Genomic DNA, 26,043 nt, shown 5'->3' on the forward strand with positions numbered 1-26,043 from the left:
CCGATGCGGTTAGTCCCGAAGGCCATCCACGAAGCTTTCCGATCTAAAGTAGATTCCGTTCACCAAAACGATATGTGGAGAAGTGGGAAATGCATGCGAAACAATACCGCAGAGGGTAGAGAGGATTGCGCATCGAGGTGTAGCCGAAGAACGGTTTCAAACTGGAGCGAAGCAATACACCTCTGAACTCAATGGTGGAACAAAACAATCGAACGATGATGTTGATGACCATGCGCACCATCACCGAAAGGAAGAGTCCCTTTACCGCGTGACTAGGAAAGACTTCTTTGAAGAGAAACAACTTGCAAACATCCAGACCAAACACTAGATGGCAGGAGTATGCAAAGCATGTGTACCTACAGCACACATGCCACGAACATAACGTTTCCTGTGTTTAGCTCTGTAGAGTCTACATTGCTTGCCATCTGCACACTCCAAAATATGAAGCAATATCATGTTTGTATTTTCCTTTATCACTGATAATTTTCAATGCAGAAAATCCCGAACAGCAAAGAACAGTAAAGCAGGAAATACATGTCCACTCATATTACTGGAATTACTAAGAATTTTTCAAGTGTGCAGCACTTTCCTATGACAAATGAACTGCAGAGTCTTTTACACCTATGCACATAATCCTTTTACTAACAGTCTGGTACCAATATCAGATTCAGAATTCCTTGAATACCATCGATGACATGTCTGAAGACTTTCCAGGTTGGACACTCAGTTTCCTCCTATCAAGTGACCTACCTTGCTTGCGCGTTCAGCATTAATGGACCAGCCATTTTCTAGATCTAAAACTTCCCATAGAAATGTTTCTTTTAGCACAGTTTCATGTGTCTTTTAGTTTCTATAACAATTTGTTTAAAATAATATTTAACTATTTAGTATACATAAGATTTTTGTCAGCTCTGTTGCTGCACACCTTGTGAAGAAAGCTTACATTTCACATGTGTGTTTTTTGAATTGCTGCTGCCGACAGACTTCACTTGATTTGTGTGTGAGTGATGCTTGCACTGCGGTAGTCCATGCTGGGTCTGCTCTGTTTGTGTGGAAGGATGTAATACTGCTGACTGTGACAGAGTTTTGTGAGAAATGTTTGCCCAGCTTCTGTGTATGCTGTATTGCTTCTGTGTGTTTAAGATACACTTACACAGCTACTGCTTGTGCTCCACCCGTCCACACTGTACCAGTAATGTGTGAGTGAGGTACTTATTATGAGTAGGGGACATTTGCATTTATGCTCTTTGAACCTATAGAGAAAGTTTTCAAAAAATGAAGGTCAGTAACAAACCATGGAGTTGAGTAGAATGTAGTTCCCCGCTATTCAGTATAAACATGAAGAACATTATGCAGCATGTGGGCAACACATCTTTAAGGGCTAATGTATGATATTTTGAATACTCAACAAGCATTGTATCTATTTACTTCCAAATCTACTAAAGCACCAGGATAAATGACCGACTCAGTCTCTGGCTGTCCTCAAAGATGACCAATGCATGAAAACAAATAAACTGCAGATGTCAACCTTTAAGGAACTGAAATGAATGGGCACATGAAGCACAGTAGTTTATTTTGATAGTTACCATCACCAAATGGTTTTTAAAATAAAGACTTACCTTTAGGTGTAGGTGGCGTAAAGAATCTGTTTTGACTATGAAATGCCCCTCGTCCACCCCTGTTTCCCATGAAACCACCACGAGAAGATAGCTTTGGTGTTATTTTGGGTAATCTTTTGGCCAGGGGTAAGCCAATTGGAGAGGGCACATCTTTGCACTCTGCAGCAACAAAATCGTCCACGTGCATAGAGGGTGGCCTGCTTGTGTTCTGTTTCCTCTGACGGAATAAGTCGTGAGGCCGCATGCCCTGTCCAAACCCTCCACGACCTCTTCCTCTTGACGGTAGTCCCATATGAGCTCTCTTTGCAGGTTCTATGTATTCCGATTTCCCACTAAAACACAAACAGGCCAAATATAAAAAAATAGAAGAGACAAAAGGAACTTTTGCTAGGAATGTCATACAGTCCAAATGTTGGTTCAAAGTAACTCAAAAATATATCCTTCTATGACATTCTGACAAGAACACACTCAAGTAAGAATACCCACACCAACCAGTCTCTGGTTTTAGTTCCAAGTCACAATGAAAACATTTTTTTTTTAAAGAGTTTTTTTTTATTGTTTTTTTATTGGCATTTCATAAAATGTAACATAACAAACTGCGCCACATCTGAGTAGCGTAACTCCTTATAGTATCACTGCAGTACAACATTCCTACTCCAACAGTTCATATATTCGTGTAAATCAATAATACATGCATCACTACAATCTTAGCGCATTACAGTTGTACATCAGGGTCATTCAGGTATTTAATTAAAAAGTTCCAATAGTTCTTAGGGCGCGATCGCATAGGCAACTCATCTTCATACGTCAGCAAAGTATCTTTGCAATAGATCATGTCTTGGATCCATAGTTTCACTTTTGGCCTCTGTTTACTCCCCCACCAAATCGAGACCCTGCGTTTCGCCATGAACAATGCTATGACGCAAAACTGCTTCAAAGCTCGAAATCCTGGCAGTAAGCCCAATAAACATATCTGTATAGTGCAATCTATGTGGGCACCCACCATGTCTCCCAACATACGCACCAACGTCTCCCAGAATTTAGCTACCCCTGCACAATATCAAGCAAGATGGATACAATCTGCTCCCTCAGCCCCACAGCGCTGGCACTTGGAATCAGGACGGAGCCCAAATCTATGTAATCTAGCCGGAGTGTGATAGGTTTGATGCAAATATTTGATGTGGATCAGCCGTAGATTACGATTTGGTGTCAGTAGTCCCGTTATGGTGCCAGCTGTAGCCCATTCGTCCTCCGTTAGGGGGACGGTTAAACACTTGTTCCATTTTTGCAATGCCTTATCCATCGTCGCTTCTATCTCTGCTTGCAGTGTCGTATATAATCTGGACACTAAGTGTTTGGGTGCAGGAGATGTAAGTAGTAACTGCAATGTCAGTAGTACTGGTGGTTCAGCAGGGTGTGTCGGAAATAGTGCCCTAATCGCCCTCTGCAACCGAAGATATGTAAATTTAAAAAGCGGCGGTCGATTTTCCACGTAATCTAAGTCCGCTAATGTCTTAAATACCCCTTCCTTATGTAGATCACCCATTGTGGCTATACCCATCCGCTGAAGCAATTCCATCCCCACCTTTTCTTGTGTGACTGAAATATCTGGATGGAAGTGAAGTGGTAGTTCCGGGGAGTAGAGTGGTAATTTATTAACCTTTTGACCTATTCGTCTCCATGCTGCATTCGTTGTGTCAACTGTGTTTATATCTTGTTTATGCAAAGGAGCCCGTTTGCGAGTTATAATAGCATCCAATGGAACTGGCCATGCATCTCCTTCTATTGCCACATGCGCAAGATACGGGATTTTATGGTACCAGTAATGCGCATATTGTGCTGGTGCACACAAATAATACAGGAAAAGATCAGGAGCCTTGAACCCACCCCGCGAGTTCGGCAGTGTCAGTGACTGCAGATCAATCCGAGCTGATCTACCTGCCCAAATCAGCTTTAATGTGATAGTATTTAGTCTGCGAAACACCGCTGCCGGTGGTTTAATGAGGATGTTGTTGAATAGGTGTAGCAACTTGGGAAGGACCACCATTTTAACAATTGCAATTCTATCAGAGAGTGATAAAGGGAGCCGGATCCACTGTTCTATCTTGTCCTCTGGTGCCATTACCACTCTGCCGTAGTTTGTGCGGAAGACCACTTCAGGGTCTCTGTGAAACCAGACTCCTAGGTAGCGTTCGGGGTCCGTCTGCCAGGCTAAGGGGAAATCAGTGGAAAAGCTATGCATACTGTCCGTTAAAGGCAGTATCACCGACTTGGCCCAATTAATCCTGAGCCCTGACTGCCTACCAAATTTAACATATTCCCTCAGCAGTGGATTCAAATTTATTTCTGGGTCTCGAACACATAACATATCATCAGCATATAATGATAGATGAAGGGGACGCTGAGGAAATTGCAATGCCGAATATTGATGTCCCTGCCGTAGCTTACAGGCCAGTGGCTCCAGAGCTAGAGCAAGGGGGACAGTGGGCATCCTTGTCTTGTGCCCCGAAAGATAGGTATTACCTCTGAGATGTAATTGTTAACCCGAATACGGGCAGTATCCATTGCAAGAACATCAGTGGGAACCCCATTCTTCGCAGTATTGTATGCAGATAGGTCCAAGCTATGGTGTCAAAAGCTTTAGCATCATCTAACACTATTGCAGCCGCTTTGGTCTGGGGTGTCAGATAATGCGCCAAGGCAAACAGGGTTCTGGTGTTATGGGAGGTAGAGCATGTAGGTATGAAACCAGATTGGTAAGGGAGGAACAACTTAGTCATCAGATGTTTGAGTCTGCTAGCCAATAGGGAAGATAGAATTTTGGTATCCACATTCATCAACGACAATGGCCTATATGATTCACAGCTTTCCGGATCTTTATCCGGTTTCAGGAGGGCCAGAATCACTGCTTCTCTCAATGTCTGTGGTAATAGCATTTTCTCATGCCCGTCTACAAGCATAGCCACGGTGTGAGGCGCTAACAGATCTGCATAGGCTTTATAGAATTCCCCTGTGAATCCGTCAGGCCCGGGAGCCTTACCATTAGGGAGCGCTTTCATAACCTCAGTTACTTCCTCAATCTTAACAGGTAAGGAGAGATTGGCTCTCTGTGCATCAGAGAGCCAGGCGAGAGCCACATCGTCACTGTATTGATCTATTTCGGCAGCCGCAGCTGTGACTTCTGCTGCATACAGAGCCCCATAAGTGCGCATAAATTCCTTTAATATGACTTGCGAATTACGCTGCAGAGCACTCTCAGCATCACACACCACTTGCAGTGGCGGTCTCTTGGAACAGATCTTGGCCGCCAATATTGCACCCGGTCGACCTCCTTCTCCACAGCATCTCGCTATATGCCGCTTGGAGACATATTTCAGTTTGTCTTCCGCATTTTTTTGATATTCCGATATTTCAGCCCTAATTTGGCCCAAAAGGGCAGGGTTCTGTGTTTGGGCATATTTTTTTTCAAGCTCACGTATCGTACCCTCACATCACTCTAGCTGCTGACGCAAGTCCCGTAGAATACCCACACGTGTACTTATGCAGACACCCCTGATGGTAGCTTTAAAAGCCTCCCATAGGGGTCCAGAATCGTCTGTTGTAGGGGCATTTATCTTGAAGAATTCTATTATAGCTTTTCTTAGAGTGTCCGAGTGCAACAGATCTAGTAATGCTTGTCCATTGAATCTCCAACTAAATTGGGGTGGGGGGGGGGGGACCAACGTCGGGAACCTGAGTTTAAGCAGCACTGGGTTATGGACAGAGAGGATATGGGCTGGTGTGACACTTCTTCCACCCATAAGGACACCTCAGCAGAGCACAACCAATAATCGATTCTAGATCAACTACCATGTGCTGCAGTGGTATGCGTAGCTTCTAATTTTGTGGGATGCCTTTATCTCCAGAGATCATGTAGGCAGTTTTCTTGCATAATGTTATGTAGTTGCGCCAATGTGCGTTTGTGCGGTTCAGTTGATTTTGTGGATCTATCGACCTTTGCATTCAGCGCAATATTAAAGTCTCCTCCCCATATCAACGGAACATCAGGTAATGTAGCTATAGTTTGCCAGAGGGTATAAAAGAAATCAGGGTTATCCGTGTTTGGTGCATAAATTTTACGGAGGTTGAGTCTCTGTCCCCTCAGCGAACCCGCAATCGCCACAAAACGCCCTGTTTTATCTGCCTGAACCTGGTCTACTTTAAATTGCAGCCCTCTTCTAATCAGTATGAGTACCCCACGTGAATATGACGAGTAAGCAGCTCCATGTACCGATTCCGCCCATCGGTGGCTTATGTGGTTCGGTGTGCGGGGATCAATATGTGTCTCCTGTGTAAATGCAATGTCGACATGGAGTCTAGTGAAATAAGCTAGTACTTGCCGTATTTTCTTCGGGTTTTTAAAACACCGTATATTCCATGTCATCAACGTTAGTTTATCTGACAGTTTCCTATCCGTCATGTCTTACGTACCATCTTATTCTCGTGCCCCTTAGTGTACCCTGTGTACTCCCTGGTTTTCGCATAAAGCGAGAAGTCTGCAGCAATGTCATTAGAGCACCTATGTTGGAGTTCGGCAATGTTTCTCAAATGCAGTGAATTAGTTCTCCCTCCTTCAGAACTTCCCATCCACCTCCCTCCCACTTTGGCAACCCAATCATGCCAAAGACATACCCCAAAAAAAACCGTACATAAATTTGGTAGGGGGACACCCTTTTGGGGGTCTATCTAGGTCACACATCAGCATCCAACATGAGTGGATGTGGCCAAGTTATCAATTGCATCATAAAGTACCTGCACTTTGATTAATATCACCTCTAAGAATGACTATTACAGCATCGTTGCTATCATGTGCATAGTATTCATGTCTCAAAAACTACCATCTTCCCTCCTCGCTATCAATCTATAGCAGAGTGTCAAAGTCTCGGCTCTTACCAACATGGCTCCATTTCAGCAGTGAGCACACCGTATACTGGTCCATCTGTTGACTATGTAACTGCTCAACATGCCGCATAAAACCCCATAACTACTGTGAGATTGCATGAGTTCATGGATCTAGGTCACACGGCGTGCTACACCGCACAAAGACCCTCTTTACTCAAGACTTGCAGAAGTGCCCAATGCAGTCCTACTGTGCATACAGTTCATCCTAATTGTCTTGTCAGCAGGGCGTTCGCACCACCCGGCATTTCTGCCCACTATCCAGGCAACATCGTTCAATATAGCGTGGTCAGTGTCTCTATCCACCCAGGTTGGGGGTCTTACTGTCACCTCCATGTCGGTGGCTTTCTCTGGAGTCCAGTCTGAAGCATTTCAGTCCGAGTCTTGGTGCTGCTCAGCGCGCCTCTGTTCCCGTCGTCGATGGTTAACACGTTTGATTAACACATGCGCCTCTTTTGGAGGCTGGCATATGGTGGTCTTGCCTTCTTTCTTGATCTTCAATCGGGCAGGGTACAACATTGCATATTCTAGCCCCATCTCGCGCAATTCTTGTTTCATAGGCGCAAATTCTCTACGGGCCAGTTGGACGTTCATGGTGAAATCCGGGTAGAACTGTAATTTGTTACCTTGGTATTCAATAGTCTTCTTTTCTCTCGCCATCCTCAGGCTAGTGTCTCTATCCCGGTATTTTAATAGACGGGCGACTATGGGACATGGTGGCGCCCCTGGCTTCGGTCTGGGAGCGAGAGAGCGATGAGCTTGCTTGACAATAAATACTGCAGATAAGTGCTCTGCTCCGAAGATGCTTCTGAGTAGATCTTCCACATAGGTCTCCATCTTACCAGTGTTGGTGGTCTCAGCCAGTCCCGCTATTCTAACGTTGTTTCTTCGGGACCGTGCCTCCATATCCTCAGACTTAGATTTAATGACTTCAAGTAGTTTCTCTATGTCAGAGCATCTCTGAGTGTTGGTATGAGATTCATCATCCACCGATGACAAGCGTGTCTCTGCCTCCACCAGGCGTTCACCGTGTTTATCTAGCTTCGCAGCCATGTTATCCACCCTCAGTGTGATAGTGTCCAATTTGCCATGTACATCCAACAGACTTTTTTGTATATCGTTAAGAACCTGCTCCAGACCAGTGGTTGATATTGAGAAGTCACCCATGTCTGCATCCGATTGAGCTGTGGCCCCTTTCGCAGGCTTTTTTAGGGGCCATCAAAAGTGATCTTGCTCTGTACTTTGTCCGGTTTGCCCATTGTTTTGGCAGGGTCAAGTGCTCGTGGGCGGGCGTTAGTAGTATACGTCAGTTCTTTTCGTGCATGTGGTGTAGCCCTTCGGGAGTCGGGACGGGTGATAAGATCCCGCATTAACACCCTCCAGCTGCAAATCGCGATGTCCAGCACTCTGCTCCAGATATCGCTGTGGGAAGCCTTCTCGTCATTAGTAGCCCTCCCTGTGGCAAGCACTGACCGGCATCATTCGTAGCCTCATTCGTTGCTGCAATCTTGTAACACGCCAGTGCTAATCCCAATTGTGCATGCAGTCGTATGCCATAATAATGTGAACCTCTTGAATCCCTGTTGTAGCTTGTGAGCAGCGCTACACAATGGTCTCCACACGTGCAGTAAGTCCCGCCGTATACTTCAAGAGGCCCCAGACTGCAGCTAACGATTCTCTGTGTCTCAACTTCCACCAGTGCTCAGCATTGCCTATGGTAGCCGCGGTCAGTTTTAAGCAGGTACTGCTCCAGATATTTCGTACATTTTTAATCAATGCCCTGGGCTCCGCCATCTTATTGCACCGATTGGCGCCATTTCAGTGTCAGCGCTTATTGCATATGAAGAGATATGGGCCATAGTTATCGTTCGTTCCGCCGACAGTTATTAGTTCAATCTTAGTCCCAGTCGCTGGATTTTCTATGTTTAGCGCATGCGTTCAAACCCATACAGACTCGGCTGTCTAGGCAGATTACGTTTGAGGCGCCACCATCTTAAGCCATTCCCAGTCGCAGCACTAGTTCACCTCCAACCCAAGCAGTGCTAGCATATTGTCTTTACTTAGCTCTAATTGACAGTCCGTGCAATGCCACCAAACCTCGTTGTCCGCTCCCACTGCCTCCGGCGCCGATCGGTGCATATTTGTAGAGCGCAGACATACGAGAAGGGTCTCAAGTTTCCGATGGCATTAGTCGCAGGGCGCCGCCATCTTAGATCGCCTGTCAGTTTCTCAGCCCTTCTCTTAAATCCAAATTATTTCATGCAGGAGGGCACCATCGGGGCCGCAACAACGCTCAGATTAGACGCGCCGATTTCCGGCACCAAACTATGTCATCCGCGCTCGTGCAGGTATTTAGAATCCGCTGGACCACACCGATCATAAAACCTGGCCGGCAGAGCTGCCTTAAGAAGCAGCCATTCCGCTGTGCGCTCTCTAGCGCCCCCCCCCCCACAATTAAAACATATATGCTAAATCATCATGTAGCACAACTTCATTTTAGAGTCGGTGCCTGGATCATTTCCCATGGAATATGAAAAACAAAATCTCAATTAGTACGCATTCAAACCATTTGACCTCTCCATTATTCAAAAGTGTTAACCTGAAAGAGTTGTGAACCTTAAGTCATATGACAACAAGATACTTTTTTCAAATTGTTTTGTTTTCTAAACTTCACTAAATAACATATCAACACAGTGTGCTTCATTTCAACAAGCTGTGCATATACAGTCACATGATCTTCTGTGTTGAAGCATACATCTCAAAGATCATGTACTACAAGTGATCTAAGTCAGCACACCCATTTTTGTTCTTTTTCAGTTTCACTTTGGCCCTACAACTGATGTTTGTCTCATGTGTCACATCTCTCAGTCCTCTCTATAGCACTTGTGGGTTTCAAAAAACTCGGCAACAACCTTCTCCTTTTTATTTGTTTGCACAAATTACATTCTTATTTCTTCAGCTAGTGCTGATTCTGCCTGACTTTTAATCTGTTCACTTGTATGTTCTCTTATGAGGGCAGTATATAATGAAAATAAGTCTATCACCCTATGCCAGAACCATGAATTCAGTAAGCAGCTATGATTAAGGAGGGGCATGCACTTGAAGCAAAACCATATGATCCTTAATTTTCTCTTCATTCTGGACTAGAGTAACAATTGTCCTATGTGAACGTTTCTCTTGCTTCTGCAAAAGTCAACTACCCGTCATAGCTGTATAGGTCTTGCATTTGATTGCACCCAGTCTGCCCTCTAAGCTTCTTATTTCTGCAACCTAAGTCCTGGGTACCTCTCACAGAGACATCACACTGTGAACCGGAGTGTGTATCAGAATCTTACTGTTAACCCAATGCCATGTATCTATTAAATGCAACATCAAACTCTACCAATACAACAAACATCCAATGTTTTTGAATCCATGGCACCCACTGGGAAGCGTATTCTCATGATTGTGCTTTTCCTTCACCCAAGTAAGTGTTGCAGCAGGGCGTGCATCCAGTAGCACCGCAAGTCCGGTAACACAAGAACTCCTTTTAAGTAGGTTAGTTTTAAATTCTCCAATTTAACCTTCAGCCTCTTGTTGTTCCTTATATAGACATTGATCAGTTTGTTTAATTCCTAAAATACCCCTTTAGGCACCATTTACAAGCACCTCTGGAAAATGTGCAACCATCTGGGTAAAGGAACCATTTCAATTAGGGCTATCCTACCCAACATTGTTAGTGGAAAGGAGGCCCGGAATTTGATCAAGCTCCTCACTCCCACACAGACCCTATGCAAATTTTGATTCAATGTTTAACCAAGGGTTCTATGCACGTAAATGTTTTCCAGTCCCACATCTGAGAGGTCCGCATCATGCCTCACTTCCAGTCCCAACCTGGGCAACAGTCTTGACAGAATTTATGCATATCTTAGAGACCGACTTAAAACTGCCTAGAGCATTAAGTATCCAGGACAATTAAATATGCAGAATCTTGGAGTAAACTAAAGTTTCATCCAAATATGGTGAGAAAACTTGCATAGTTTTGCCTGCCTTTATTTGCCAGTCTAGTGCTCCCTACACAGCAGTTCCATCAAGTACTCTAAAGCTGGGATCAAAAGAAGTGGGCATCCCAGCCTAGTGCCCGGTCATGTCTTTTAGGATAGTCTCATGTATAGCCCATTTTTACATACATTGTCCCATCCACACAACAATAACAATTCTAAACAGGTGATCTATTACCTACTAGCTTGCTCCTGTCTCTTCGTCACCAGGCTCTAAGTATTCTATCATAATCCCTGTACCGGCCGTACATAAACATGTCCCCAGGTACGGCAGAATTATTTTGTATAAAGGTCACCACCTTTTTTCATCCTTGGCCAACAGCCAGCTGTGCATGATCACACTTCTTTAGAAAAGCACTGGTGATTGTTTACAAAACATTCATTGTTAACACTTACTATCAATGGGAACATTGACCGGCACCACCTAAAGGTAGTTCTGCTACATTCGCATAGAAATTAGCATACTTTTCAGGGTTCAATACATTAGATCCAATGTCATACTATTATAAGTTAGAACATACTAATGCAACTGCCCGGAAAATGATGCTGACAAACACCAAGCTCATATATTTAGCACCTTTCATCTCCCAGCTGTCTAGACAAGGTTTCGACTATTGGAGGTACATGATAGACACAAAATACATCTGGGAGACGAAAGATCTCCCAGACGTATTTTGTGTCTGTCTGGCAGGTTCAGGGAACAGAGGCTTTATTTAGAGCTTGCATCATACCGTTGCAGATAATATTCCCGAAATGAACAGTGCAACAAACTACCTGTTACGGGTTTGCAAAAATTAAAGACCTAAAAAACCCACGCATCCCCTTACCGATACCTATTGAAGTTATATTAAATGACACACTGATAAGTAAGGAGACGGTGGGCGAAATTGTACATACAATTCCTCAACTCCTAACTGGAAGGGATGGTTGGTTTGGCCTATCAACACAAATTGGTGTCAAGCGAGATTCAAGGGTACCACCAGACGATTAAGTATCAATAGGCCTGACCCATGCTATGTACACACAGAAGATCCACAGGTAGTGACTTCTTATAGTGTTGGGAAGTTGTGCCTAGAATGGCTAAAAATCTCAACACTACAACAGGTGAAGCAACACTTGTCCCTTCTAGAAGACCACATGGATCTTAGGGATTTCTAGCTAGGTCCCAAGAAACTTCGTAAGAAACGCTTCTTATATGCCATCTATAATGAACTGTGGAACGTCTCCCAACAAGATGCTGCTAGTAGATTATGTGAAATTGATAGGATTAACCTAGAAAAGGCCCTGGCTGTAGAAGACAATGGTAAGACCACACTTTCTTCACATTTTTATTCACTGAGCAACACTGTGCCCTCAGCAATCAACATCACGGAACAAGATTTGTCTATTCTACAACATGGGCAATCTCAATTACGCTTCATTATGCTTTTAAGCTGGATGCTGCAATCACTGCATTCAGGCCACGTGCCATGGAAATATATTAACAGCACAAGTTTGTTTTCTGTTTACAATCTGACCAACTGACAGTTGACTATGGCACGCAGAGATTCAAAGTACATCATTGAAAAATTAGAGAAATTACCTTTCACAGTATTTGAGTCACCGTCTTCTGAATGGTTAATTCGTAGCTATTGGCCACACTTCCAATCACGACATTTTTGTTCCAATACTGCCTTTGATACATCCAAGCAGGCAGGTATGAAGCATTAGGTGAAGGGTATATACAGGAAACGTAGGCGTTACTGTATAGATGTAGGCGTATCTCAACAAAAGGATCTCCTTCCACGTACCCAAGAGAAACCTCCGATCCTCCGAGCTAGCTGAAACCCTGCGCATCCCCAAAGCCAGAACTGGTGGAAGAGCCTTCTCCTACATCGCAGCCAAGACCTGGAACGAGCTACCGATCAGCATCAGACGCGACTCCTCCCTGAATATCTTCTGTACTGGGGTGAATGTATGACATTGTTCTACATTCTGTCCATCAACTGTTGTTTTTTGCGTTTGTCACCCCGAGTGGGATGAGTATGCTCAGACGTGAGTCCCATGCTCTCCACACCACTGGAGTCAAGCTATCCTAGCTGAAGACGGCTGATAGCCAGAAACCGGTCCTAGGATGCTTGATTCCGGTCCAGGAAAGACATGGCTTGGCAATTCGGGCTGGACTGTTCCCATGAGGCACAGGGTCAAGGCTGATTTGCATATGGCCATGTCTGAACTGGGGTGGTGTGGAGTGCAAAAAAACGAAGGATTTAGGCCCAGATCTCTGTACTGGGGTGAATGTATGACATTGTTCTACATTCTGTCCATCAACTGTTGTTTTTGCATTTCTCCTACATCGCAGCCAAGACCTGGAACGAACTACTGATCGCCATCAGACGCGACCCCTCCCTGAATATCTTCAGGAAAACACTTAAGACCTGGCTTTTCGACTGAACGGAGCTGCTAACCCCACCCTCCCCCCAGCGCCTTGAGACCCTCACGGGTGAGTAGCACACTTACAATTCCCCCGATTGATTGATTGATCAGGTGCAGAACTAAGGACATTAAAGTTTTATTAAGTGGTACTGACTGTGTGAAGGCTTGAAGTGGGTCTTTAGTATGCAAAGAAGTGTTGCTTCATGGAACGTGTAATGAGTCAAAAGCAAACTTATTTTGCTACTTGAAAGGCTTTCCAGCTAAAGTGATTCATCCAGTTTTTGAATTGCTTTCGAATGGAAGTTATATTGTGCTGACTGATCAAGGCTGTTCTGGAATGGCGCTAGGCATTGCATATCTAGTCACAGTAAACTTCAGGGTTGTTTGCTGTAAGCAAGTATTGTATAACCGGCTAGCACAGATAGAGGCACCACTGTGGCTTTCATTGAATGTTTCCAGTATTAGGCTTGATTCGCTGAGCAGACTGAAAGCCTGTTTGTTTTTCCTGGCGTGAATGTCTTTATGACAAATGTTTGAGTCTTGTTTCTTTTCCTCTAATATCCGACGCAACACCTTTGCGAGGCATGCTGTACTCAGCTATTGCCTTGCACAATGCTGATCATACATAACAATATTACAGCACCTAAACACAAAGCCCCCCTCCCCAGCGGAGTGCCAAATGCATTTAGACTGCTCTCCTACCATCAATTACATATCTAAGGGAGCAAGCCAGCACAACCTAGAAACATACATCCACTCCATACAAAAACCGCATAGGGAGAAGACATTTTTATTTACTATGTTAATAGCTCTAACTCATACAAATGCAAGACCTATTGTATTGCAAATGCTTGTTAATAATCCCTAGGTATCAGACCGGATCTGGAAAATCTTTTAAGCAGTACCCCTTCATGCCCACATGTGACACCCTGCGGTTCTGCACCAACTTCGCTCCTCTCCAGAAGTGATGCATGGGGCCCTACATAGGCACCACCCATGCGCACCGACATCAGTCCCTTTCTTAACCATCTACGCCCATGGCTCTGGAATCCGACTGATTGGTAGCGGCCAGTGTGCAGATCTGTAATTAGGACTTTTTTTTTTAATGAGAAGTGTCCAGTTCACAGAGCGCGGAGAAGTAAGAAATCTGTGGCTAAATAGTCTATACCAGAAAGAGTGTTACAGAAGGTGTTTAACTTGTTCTACTGATAGAGACGTCGAACTACAGATTCCTAACCTTCTGAATAAATAATCAGAGCAATACCTCCCAGGTTGTGGGTCTCTGTACTGACTCAAACCAAAACCTTCTACAGGACAGAGCGTGAAAATTCCCTTCCCGATGACACTAATTGTTCAGGCAACAGTACTTCGTAAACGTATGGAGGGTCTCCCATGTTGCTGCCTGGCAAAAGTCCATGATAGGCACACCATGTGCCAGAGCAGTGGTGGCAGCCTTGGCTCTGGTGGAATGAGTCCGATAGCCCCCAGGGGCCTGGTTTTTGGCCAGTGTGTAGCAGATCTTAATACAGAGCATAATCTTGCAAGAGATGGTCCTCTTAAGCACAGACTTGCCTTTCTTTGCTCCAGCAAATCAGATAAAGAGTTGCTCGTCCACCTGGTGTTCTCTGGTATAATCAATATCGAAACTAATGGCCCTTTTTGGATCTAATCAATGGAGTCTCTTCTTTTCCTTAGAAGGATGAGGTGGAGCAAAGCATGTCAGAAGGGTGATGTTTTGCCCCACATGAAATGCTGTCACCACTAGAAGGAAGAAGCCTCGGGTCCACAGAACCACCTTATCTGGTTGAAAAGTGGTATAAAGTGGGTTAACGGGTAGGATTTGTAGCTCGCTCACCAGCCATGCCGATGTTATGAGTAGGGGAAGGATAATGTTACTTACCCAGTGAGCATCTGTTCTTTGCATGTAGAGCTGTGGATTCACATGCCTTGCATACTCCTGCCATCTAGTGTTGGGTGCAGATGTTTGCAAGTTGCTTCTCCTTTCAGTGACTGTGCGCATGGGCATAGACCCCATTGTTCGATTGTTTTCCCGCAGAGGGGGAGAATAGAGTTAGTAAAGGTAGAATAGAGATGCCCATGCGTATGTATATAAGCTAAGAAAGAACAGCAACAGGTATAGGTACCCAGGGAGGAGGGTGGGTGCATGGTGATCTACAGCTCTACATGCCAAGAACAGATGCTTACTGGGTAAGTAACATTATCCATTCAAGGCATGTGAGCTGTAGATCACATGTTATGCATAGACTATACAGCAGTATTCTCCCAAAGTGATGTCTAACCTGTAGCTGTTGCAGGTGTCTGAAAGAGTGTTCTTAGTACTGCTTGGCTTACATTAGCTTGCTGACTTGCTAACATATCATTAATTGATGTGAAAGGCAGATACTACTATAGGTAGAAATTTAAGTTGGTACGAACGACCACTTTGCCGCTGTGAAGCTGGAAAAAAAGTTCTTCTATGGTTAGTGCCTGTAGCTCACCCACTCTCCTCAGTGAATTAATTGCAATGAGAAAAACGATTTTTAATGAGAAATTCCAGTTAACATTTATGCATTGGCTCAAAAGGTGGACCCATTCATCGTGTAAGGACTATGTTAAGATTCCAACCTGGGGAAGGTGGACGTCAGGTGGTATAACTTTTTAGTCCTTCCAATAATACTTTGCTAACCGGTACTGTGTACAGAGACAAGTGCTGTCTATTTTGGAGGTGCACAGCTTTTGCAGCAAGATGTAAGCGGATGATGTGTAAACTACTTCTAATTGTAAAATGTAATAAATAACAGATGATATTTTGTATGGAAGCATCCAAAGGATTGATGTTGTTATTATTGCAATAGATAACAAATCGTTTCCATTTAGCTGTAGAACAAGCTCTTGTAGTAGGCCTTCTGGCCTCTTTGATGATGTTCATGCAGTCTGGAGGAAGATTCAGATAACCACACTGTATGACTTCAGGAGCTAGATCGCTAAGTTGAGTTCTTTGGGATCTGGGTGCCTGATTTCTCCATGGCTCTGTGTGAGGAGACTGGATGTGAGATGTAGCTTTTGATGAGGAACTATTGATAGCTCCAAGAGGGTCGTGAACCAAGGTTGACGGGCCCATGTGGGAGCTATTTGGATCAGTGTAAGGGATGTTTGCCTGAGTTTCCGAACCACTGCTAGAATGAGTGGGAGAGGCGGAAAAGCGTATGCAAATATCCCTGACCAGTTCATCCATAGTGCATTGCCTTTGGAGAGCGGGTGTGTATACCTGAAGGTGAAGCTTTGGCATTTTGCGTTTTCTTATGTGGCGAAAAGATCTATTTGAGGAAAACCCCAATTTTAAAAGTATGGGAGGAGAACCTGAGGGTCAAGTTCCCACTTGTGGATTTGCTGCCTTGGTTTGCTGAGAAGGTCTGCAATTTGTTTGTTTACTCCCTAAGGTGTTCTGCTAGGAGATACATTTTGTGGTTATGGCCCATTTCCAAATGGCTTGTGCTAGCTGTGACAGTTGGAGAGAGTATGCTCTCCCTGTTTTTGTACATAGTACATGTCATGTCGGTGCGGACTAGGACAGCTTTGACTAGAAGGTGAATTTGAAAAGCTTTGAGCACTAGAAACACTGCTAGCAGTTCTAGATGATTTATGTGGAGAGCCTTTTAATTTTGACTCCACAATCCTTGAATTGTGTGATCGTGGAGATGGCCTCCCCAACCAGTGAGCGGCGCGTCTGCTGTTAGTACTGTCTGTGGAACAGGGTCTATGATGGGCCGCCCTTTTGATACATTTGGTGGGTTCCACCACTGCAGAGAGCGATGGCTGCGGCAGTTTACCAACACTAGATCGGTCAAATAACCCTGTGACTGGTTCCACTGACTCGCTAAGCATTCCAGAAGGGGACGCAAAAAAAGCCTTGCAGTAGGGACAATCATGATGCAAGAAGCCATCATTCCCATCAGCTGCATATACACTTGAGCTGGTAGTGAGTGGGTGGGCTGAAACTGAGCCTCTAGAGCCTGAATATTGCGAATTCTGGCTGCATTGGGAAAAGCCAGAGCTTTGTTAGTTTTTAAAGTGGCTCCTAGATAGTTTTGTGTGTTGGAAGGTTGGAGATGAGACTTTAGCACATTGACTGTAAACCCCAGTTGGTTTAGTAACTGCAGTGTTATATGAGTGTGCTGGAGACACTTTACGTAAGTGCTGGCTTTGATGAGCCAGTCTAAGTACAGGAAGACATCAACATGTCTTCACAGGTGAGCAGTGACTATTGCCAGGCATTTGGTAAACACCTGGGAGCAGTGGTGACTCCAAATGGAAGCACTTTGAACTGGTTAATGCTGCCCCGCTACCACAATTCTGAGGTATTTGCGATGAGCGGGCTATATTGGAATGTGGAAATATGAGTCTTTTAAGTCTAGAGTAGACAAAGTTGCCTTGCTGTAGAAAAGGGAACACTTGTTGAAGTGTCACCATATGAAAATGATCTGTTTGTATTTAGTGATTTAACTCTCTGAGTTCAAAAATGAGTCTGAGAGAGCCGCCCTTTTGGGGTATTAGAAATTACAGGAAGTATACGCCAGACCCTTGATATTGTAGTGCTAAGGGATCTATGGCTCCCTTTAAAAGGAGAGACTGAAGCTCCTGTTTGAGGAGGTTAGATGATCCGGAGACATTTTGTGTGAACACGGGGGAATGTTCGGAGGATTGTTGGTAAGCTCCAGGCAATAACCAGATTGGATAATTCCTAACACCCATTTGTCTGTAGGTATTGATTGCCATACAGGGAGGAATTGTGAAAGATGTCCGCCAACAGGTGTTGAATGATAGGAGGGAATTGTAGGCAAGTCGCTGTTTGTTATTTGAGGAGGAGGTACGTGTTGTGGAACCTCTACCTCTACCCTTGCCATTGTTGCCTCTGTAGCTTGAGGAAGAGGGCTGATGGTTGCCTTTGTTTGGTGTAGAGGCAGTGTCTGTTATTACCTGTTATATATGTTATATACCTGGTATATGTTATATACCTCAGATATTTTTGGTCCCCCCACGATAGAAGGTGCGCTGAAAGGACCCACGGTTGGAAAGGGACTATAGGGCTCACATAGATTTTGCCACGTCTATATCCTTTTTTATTTTCAGGAAGAACATGTCTACTACAGGACCAAATAGATGTTGTTTGTCGAATGGTGTGTTAAGAATGGAAGCCTGAATTTCGGGTTTATACCCTGAAATCCTTAACCATGCATGTCTTCTTACTAACACACTGGTATTGACGGCTCTAGCCGCAGTGTCAGCTGCTTCTAGTGCACACCTAATTGAAGAATTGGAGATGAGCTTCCCTCTTGCATTAAGTTTTGGGCTCTGGTTTTATGCTCATCTGGCAGAAATTGGAGCAATTGCTCCATTTCGTCCCAATGCGCTCTTTCGAACCTTGCTAAAAGGGCCTGAGTATTAGCAACACGCCAGTAATTTGCCGCTTGGGAGGCTACTCTGTTCCCGGAGGCGTCTATGAGCTTAGACTCTTTGACTGGAGGTGGAGCATCCCTCGACGTCTATGAATTGGCCTGTTTGTGGACATTAGAAGCCACTAAAGAGTCTAAAGGTAACTGGCCTTTAAAGAAAGCTTGATCTGACGGTGCAGGTTTATATTTTTGTCTATCCTGGAGGTAAGAATGCGTGCACGAACCAGGTCGTTAAATATTTCGTCAACATGTCTTGACATGCCTTTGAGAATAGGGAGGGTGTGGGTGGTTCTTTGTGAAGTACTAAGGGTTTCAAAGAAGAAATCCTTCTCTAGGGCCTCCTTATGTAACTGTACCCCATGATATTCCGCAGCTCTACTTAGCCGCTTTATATAGCCTACATTATCATCTGGTGGAGAAGGCTTGGTAGGATAAAGGTCAGGATTATTATCCGTAGGAGAATCCGTATTATAATCCTTCCCGGGGTTCTGCAGGTGAAGGATTATTGCCCCCATCCCCATCATCCTGATCATCTGGTGTTTGTGGTTGTGACGAATTAGTAGGAGTAATGAGTAAATGCTGTGTTTGTGGAGAAGGAGGGGAAGGATGTGATGGAGGAGGAGAAGGGTTAGTACCAACATGTTTCCTTTTTAAAGGAATGTGAGGAGTGTCCTTTGACTCAGATTTGTATTTATGTAGCAATTTGGTTGCAAAATGTCCGGTTTTTGGATTAATATAAAGTTCTCTTTGTTTTGGGTCTGGTTTTGAAGGCGGGACATTGAAATGGAGTTCCAGTGGCGGTTGCAACGCATCTTTATGTTTTGGTGCCGAAGGAGTCGGTGCCTTTGGTGCCGTAGATTTCGGATCCGAAGACCGTTTCGGTGTCGAAGGAGTTGGGCCTGAGACTGGTTTCCGCATTGAACCCAAAGGTTTCGGCTCGTTTCCAGAGTGTAAACGACTCGACCCTGTGCCGGAAGGTTTTAATGTGTGTTTCGGTAACGAGCCGGAGGGTGTGGCGATGGAAACATTTTCTCTGTGCCAACCATGGCCTGAAGGCAGAGGTGGGACCAGAGCATTTTTCTTAGTCTGAAAGGACTTTGGGGCAAGGTAGGTTCGGTACTCACAATACGCTGACCTTGCGAAATCTGGTCATCCACATTGGAGCCGAATTCTGAGATGGATATAGGATCCTCCCTTTTTTCCTCGGCCCCTAGTGCATCGCTGGTCTCTTGTTCGGAATCTTCACCGAAGAGGTCCAGAATGGAACTGGCGTGTTGACTTTGCATGTAGCGACGTCGAGCCTGACGGTCGCGGAGTGCATTCTTCGAGCGGAAAGATTTGCACATGTTGCAGTCCTGTTCGTTCTTCTCTAGAGCTAAGCACAGTTACCCAGTTCGTGTGAGTCGGTGCGCGGGAACTTCGAGTGGCACCGAGGGCAGAATCTAAATGGAGTCCTTTCCCTCGACTGCAAGGTGGACCGACGAGGGTAGGTCCGATGCGGGTTGGCCCGACGGCCTTTCCCGGGTTTTCTGATCGAAAGAGATTTTTGTACTTGATACGATAAGTGGAGAAAAGTGAATACATGATCGAAAACACTACTGTCAAGGGTAAGTGGATTGCGCACCGAGGGAAACCCGAGAAACGGTTTCGAACCAGAGCGCAGCAATTCACGTCCGAACCAGATGGCAGAAAAAAGCAATCTAACAATGGAGACGATGCCCATGCGCACTATCACCGAAAGGAGGAGTCACCTACATCGTGACTAGAATGACTTCTTCGAAGAAAAACAACTTGCAAACATCCGGACCCAACACTAGATGGCAGGAGTATGCAAAGCATGTGATCTACAGCTCACATGCCTCGAACATGCTGTTTTGAGGGTGAACTTTTGAAGAGGACAGCTGTCTAGAGGTCCGAATGAAGCATGCATGAGGTATGTAAGAACTAAGTTCAAATCCCATTGGGGCACAATGAAGGGAGAAAGAGAAAACATACTGTAAACCTTTCAAAACACATCACTATAGGTGAGTTAAATAAAGATTGCTGGCCTAGCAACCGCAAAAAGGCCAAAAGAGCTGACAGATATCCTATAAAGTGCCTAATGCAAGTCCTTTCTGAGCCAGGAACAACATGAACAACAGTACTTCAGACAGCTTAGCATGAAGTGTGTCAATCTGACTAACAGCACACCAAGCCATAAACTTGTACCCGCAACAGGCGAATACATAATTGGTGAAGGGACGCATGGTTGTCAAAATGACGTCAACAAATTCAGGGAGAAGAGCAAAAGCGCTCAACTGCTGCCGGTAAATCTTCGAGCATGGAGTTGGAGTGAGTGAGGGTTCAAATACAGCACTTTGCCCTACTGCTGTGACATGAGATCCTTTTCAAGGGTCAGTATAAGTGAAGGACATACACTCATGCCCAGGAGTTCAGGACACCACACTCTCTGTGCCCAGTCTGGAGCTACCCGTCGGCCCTGATCTTCCTGAGAACTCAGGGCAGTTGCGGTATAAACAAAAAGGCATACAGAAGACCCGAGTTCCAGTTTAAGTGGAACATGTCTCTGAGTGAGAGACCACTGAGAAGCGCCAACGTGCAAAAGTGCTGACATTGCCCATTCTTGGCGGTGGCAAAAAGATGGAGCCAAAGTTTTCCCACTCCACGGAAGGCTCCCTGCACCACCTCCGGATGTAGCCGCTAGCCTTAATTTGTGAGGCGTCAACTGCTGAGTTTGCCAGTCCTGCCGTTGAGAAATCTCGTCAGGCAGCAAACCACCAGGAAAATCTCCTGCCATTCCAGCCATGTCATGAGGAGCAGTGCCTCCTGGCACTGGGTCCATGAACCCAACCCACCCTGCTTGTTGCAGTACTACATGGCGGTGGTGTTATCACCAGTACCTGCTTCCCCTTGATGGGAGGAAGGAAAGCTTTTAAAGCCAAGCAGATGTTTGGAGTTCCAGCAAACTGATGTGAAATCAAGCATATGCTGGAGAATAAGGGTCTCTGATCTCCACCTCTCCCAGGTGGCCAGACCAGGAGCGAGGAAACAGTCACCACTGTCAGCTCTGGGTGAGGTAGGGAGAGGGGTCTGCTGTTGACCCAATCGTCGTCCAGCAGTCACCAATGCAGGTCTTTTGCAGTCTCCTCCGAAATCTGGACCAGGTTGGAGTGGTTCCCTTGGTGCTGCACCTAATGGGACTTCAGATCCCAGCACATGCCTGCAAATGTCATCTAGCATGCTTCACAAGCAGATTGGAGAAGGCCATCAAGTCCCATCAGGTTCAGAATCGCCCTCACCGAGATCCAGGACAGAGGATGAAACATCGGGAGCACACAGAAATGGTAAGGCATAATCCTGCTGAACAATTTGCAAGCATCCACTTGTCTGAAGTTAGTGCCAGCAACCATGGCAGATCCTGACTTTGACAGGGTAGCTGTGAACCATTAAGGGAACATGAAAGAGGATTAGGGGTGCGGCAGCTACTGGCGCAGAAGACTGGGCTGCATGCTGTACTGGCTACTGTTGCTGTTGCTGCCACTACTGAAAACCCCTACCACATCCACATAAGGGATAAAAGTGCAGAGGTGGCTGTCAGGGAGGGGCAGAGAGGGCCAGGAAGTGCGCTGTGGCCCTCCTATATTTGAAGAACTGAATTTGGTTTGCCATCTAAAAGTCAGTAGCCATCAAAAGGCATATCCATCAAACTGTCCAGACCGTCTCCCAAAAAAGAGGTGGACCGCATCTAGGCATGCCTGCGATTGGCCACAAGGGTACCAATAGCCCTGCCAAGGGAGTCAGTGGTATCCAAGCCACAGTGGATGGTTAACTTGGCTACATCACAGCCATCTTGCATGGCCTGGGAAATTGATGGCCGGGTCTCTACCAAATGTTTCTATCCTCTTCGATTCCCAATTAGGAGGAGAAGTTGGAAACTAATTCAGGTTTACTTTACTTGCCAAAGCCTGCACCACAAGCTTCTCAGGAGTGGGGTGCTGGGTGAGAAAGCCGGTGTTGCCCAGAGCAGGCGCCTGGCTAACTAGTAATTCATAGATTTACAAAACAAAATATTTTATTACAATACACAAAGCCAAGTCTCCACACAGCCTTTGGTAGGCCAGGCTCTACATCCAACTCCTTGCAGGCAAGCAATGCACGGCTGTATGGGGTAGGCCGTGTGCAGAGTGGTACTGGCCACAGGGGCTGGCTGGCTGACAGCCAGGCCCGGTCTCCAACCTCTCGCAGGCAAGCAACCCCACGCCATACTTACCCTTCGGCGTTGCGTGTTGTGGTTGGCCACAGGGCCTGTGTCTAATCTCTTGCCATGCATGGCCTTATGGCTTGAGCAGCGTGCGGTTGGTCTAAAAGGCCCTGGCTGCGTTTTGACCGTCTTACTAGCTCTTTAAAAGACTCCAATAAAATGTGGGCGTATTTGCTTTAGTAAGTGATGAGCATATCAATATATATAAAGCAGATTTTTCATCTTTACCCAAACATCACTGATATAATTAAATTTATTTAAATAATGTTTAACTTGATTTTATTAGCAGTTGCAGAACACATGGTTTAATACGACAGTACACATGCCGGTGTCAGACAGTTAAACAGTACAAATCAATACAGCCATCCGGCAAAAGGGAACAAATTGAACAATGAACCACCAACTGGGGACCTGCTACAGGAGTCACTTTGGGTTGGACACACATCTTCACATATTGGAAATAAAACCTGCGACTTCGAAATTATTGCGTTTTGAGGCTATGAGACCTAAGCAATTAAATATGGCCAAGTTACCAAACATAAGAAACACAAAGAAAAGAAAATCAACAGCAGCGGCAGCAGACGCTCATTCCGAGCTCCCCAAACCCATGTCTGTGAGAGGAGAGTGGAAGCAGAGAGCCAGGTAAACAACGGGGATGGAAACATCATTCCCTTTGCGGGAGGGGGGCAGTGAAACAAAGACAAAAGGGCCAAAAGAGCACCAGAGCACAACTCAAAGGGTCTTCCCTAACGCACCCCATTTATTACAGAATTTGCAGACACATACTCCTGGAGTCTGGGTACCCATCCTATACGTCCAGGAAGCCCACGACTTGCGAGCGTCCAGAAGCCATGTTGGACAGCGGCTCTTCGCCCACTAAACCCTCAAACATGGCATCCCAAATCTCCAAGTACCACTTTGCATTCTCATACGTGCACACCAGTTTCAACCATCGCTTCTCCACCACTCCTCATTCATGCATGTCTGCCTGCCAAATGTCCAACGTAGGGGGACTGGGACACATCCAGTAGATACCGAGGGAACCTCTTAGCTTTCACTAACCCTAACAGAGCGAGCCTGTGTGGAATATGCGTCCCCAGTTCGAGTCGGCAGTACACCCAACCAGCCAATGTTTGATCCAGGACTCTCTCTGGGCCCGCATGTTCTCCCACAGTTCGAGCAGCACCATGTACAAATAAGTCTGCAGTTTATCGCAGTCATGGTGGAAGATTGTCACCGGCTACACCCTCCAGCGGGGGAAAGCTTGCTGCTTTAAATCGGTGCAGTGGGTGAGTTTGAAATGGGCGCTGCAGGCAACAATCAAATGTATATTTTAGTAATTCACACAATGCAATATTTAATAATAGTGATTATTTAAAAAATGTTACATAAAGTCTTGCTTAAAAAAACATAAGGCTATGAGTCTTTCTTTTAACATTGTTTTTATGATTGCATGTTGCGGGCTGAAAAATGTTAAAAGAAGTACTCTGGCTCGGTGGCCAAGATGGCGATGGTGTAAGACGTGCTGCACTGTCCCTCCGGCGCCGCCACCAGCTTAGCCTTGTTACAGCCCCCGGAGCGGCACGATTTTGGCGCCCTTCCTGCCCGCTGTGAGTCCCAAGGCAGAGGGGCAGGGTCCAGCAGCGGAGTTTGACTCCCAGGTGAGCTGAAGCGGCTGTGGTTCGCCGCGCGCGGCGCGGAGAGGCCCCGAGATCCCCGACCTAAATTAGGAGGAGCAGCGGAGATCCGAGCGCTGCCGAGCAGAGAGCGAGTGCCAGCAGGGAGCCTCGCGCCGGCGTTCCTCCTGTCGGTAGACTCGCCCCCCCCAGGGGGCTGCTGCAGGGTGCATCCGGACAAGTGAGGCGCTGCGGGACGGCCGGCGACGGGACACCTCCGGGATCGGCGGCCTGTTGGGGACGACCGGAGACGCTGCTGCGTGCCCCTCCCCCATCAACGATCGCTGAGCTGGTTTGGCGGGAGGTCGGGCCTGCCGCAGTGGGCCTCAACTGAAGTGTCCCTAGACCTGTGAGAGTCCAGCATGCATGGGGGTCGGCTGGTGGGCCCCCGGACCACGGTGGAGGTGACGTAGGCGTTCCCTTCCCTGCTTGACAGCACTACAGTGACGAGGCCTTACCGGAGCTGGAGGCGATCCCTGGTGACCTGCGCCTCGTGGCTGCTTGCCCGACGGCATGCCTGGGGTAGCGTGGCCCGGAGGACCAGTGAGCGAAGAAGCACCACCGGAGTCACTGAACGGTGAGCACTGGCTGCAGGTGGCTACGGAGGGGCGTCGGACCCGGGCCCTTGGAGCAGCTGGTTTTGAAAGGGGGGCCCCGCCTGACGGTCGCACTTTGGGCGACGTATTTCCCAGATTCTCCTGGAGTGCCGTGCATGGGCGGATTCCAGCGTGAAGGTCTAGACGACCCCGAGGTGTGGTGGAATTGCGGACGGCCTGTGTCACGTGGGGAGCCTGATATCAAACGGATGACTGCTGACCTCTTCGGCTTGGCACCCTGGCCTGGAAGTGTGAGGGGAAGGAGAGAGGATTCGACTGCACGCGCGACGGGGGTGGCGGACCGTGGCCCTTTCACCCCGATACTTATCCCTGAAACTCGTGCTTAACACTAGGACAGCACGGACTGGCTGCACCATCAGAAACACTAATGGGTGAGAGCTTTGCTGTGGCCGCAGGAGGCTTGATTCCTAGGTCTGAGACCAGTGGCGTGGTCTCCCGACGGAACTTGGAGTGAAATCCAGAGGCGGCCTGGGTTAAGAGGAGGACCGGTGGCGCTAGCTGGGCAGCTTTGGTGGAAGTGAGTAAGGCGCTTGGCCCCGAGATGCGTGACTTGTGAGGTGCAAGGTGACCCCTTGAGCCTGGTACCAACTACTGCAGCGGCGGAGCTCCCCGAGACGATTTGTGGCGGCCCACCCCTGCGATTTGGGGCTATCTCTAACACGCCATTAGGAAGAGGAACAGTCGGTACCGACGCAATGGCTAACAGACAGCGCAAGGAGAAGCCCAGTAAGGATGGCCCCTTGAAGGGGACCCAGCAGGCGGCGTCTCCCGGTCCCAGCTCGCCTAAGCTGACAGACGATGAGGCGCCCGCCACTAAGGCCTTTATGGTGGAACTTTTTGCCTCCATTAAGGAGGACATCTCTGAACTCCGTTCTCAGCTGGCTTCGGACCTTCGTGAGGTGAGGAGGGATCTGGATAGCATCGGAGAGCGGGTGGCTACCCTGGAGGATCACGACCAGGTTGGAGGCCTTGCACAATGGAAATTGGGTGCACACGTGTTGGGACTTGATCCATTCACTAATAT

At 46.5% G+C, this 26,043-nt stretch overlaps 1 protein-coding gene across 2 annotated transcripts in view; it reads right to left on the minus strand.

Annotated features, from left to right (window-relative positions):
• VIRMA (vir like m6A methyltransferase associated) overlaps positions 1-26,043 on the minus strand; it is an 811,754-nt gene that overhangs the window by 88,144 nt on the left and 697,567 nt on the right. For both annotated transcript variants that reach the window (XM_086966010.1, XM_086966009.1), the window contains exon 23: positions 1,620-1,951. In XM_086966010.1, the coding sequence (XP_086822136.1) occupies positions 1,620-1,951 (332 nt within the window). The remainder of the gene's footprint in view (positions 1-1,619; positions 1,952-26,043) is intronic.

Source organism: Lissotriton vulgaris, chromosome 4_1, assembly GCF_964263255.1.
Source record: "Lissotriton vulgaris chromosome 4_1, aLisVul1.2, whole genome shotgun sequence".
Lineage (NCBI taxonomy): Eukaryota > Metazoa > Chordata > Amphibia > Caudata > Salamandridae > Lissotriton > Lissotriton vulgaris.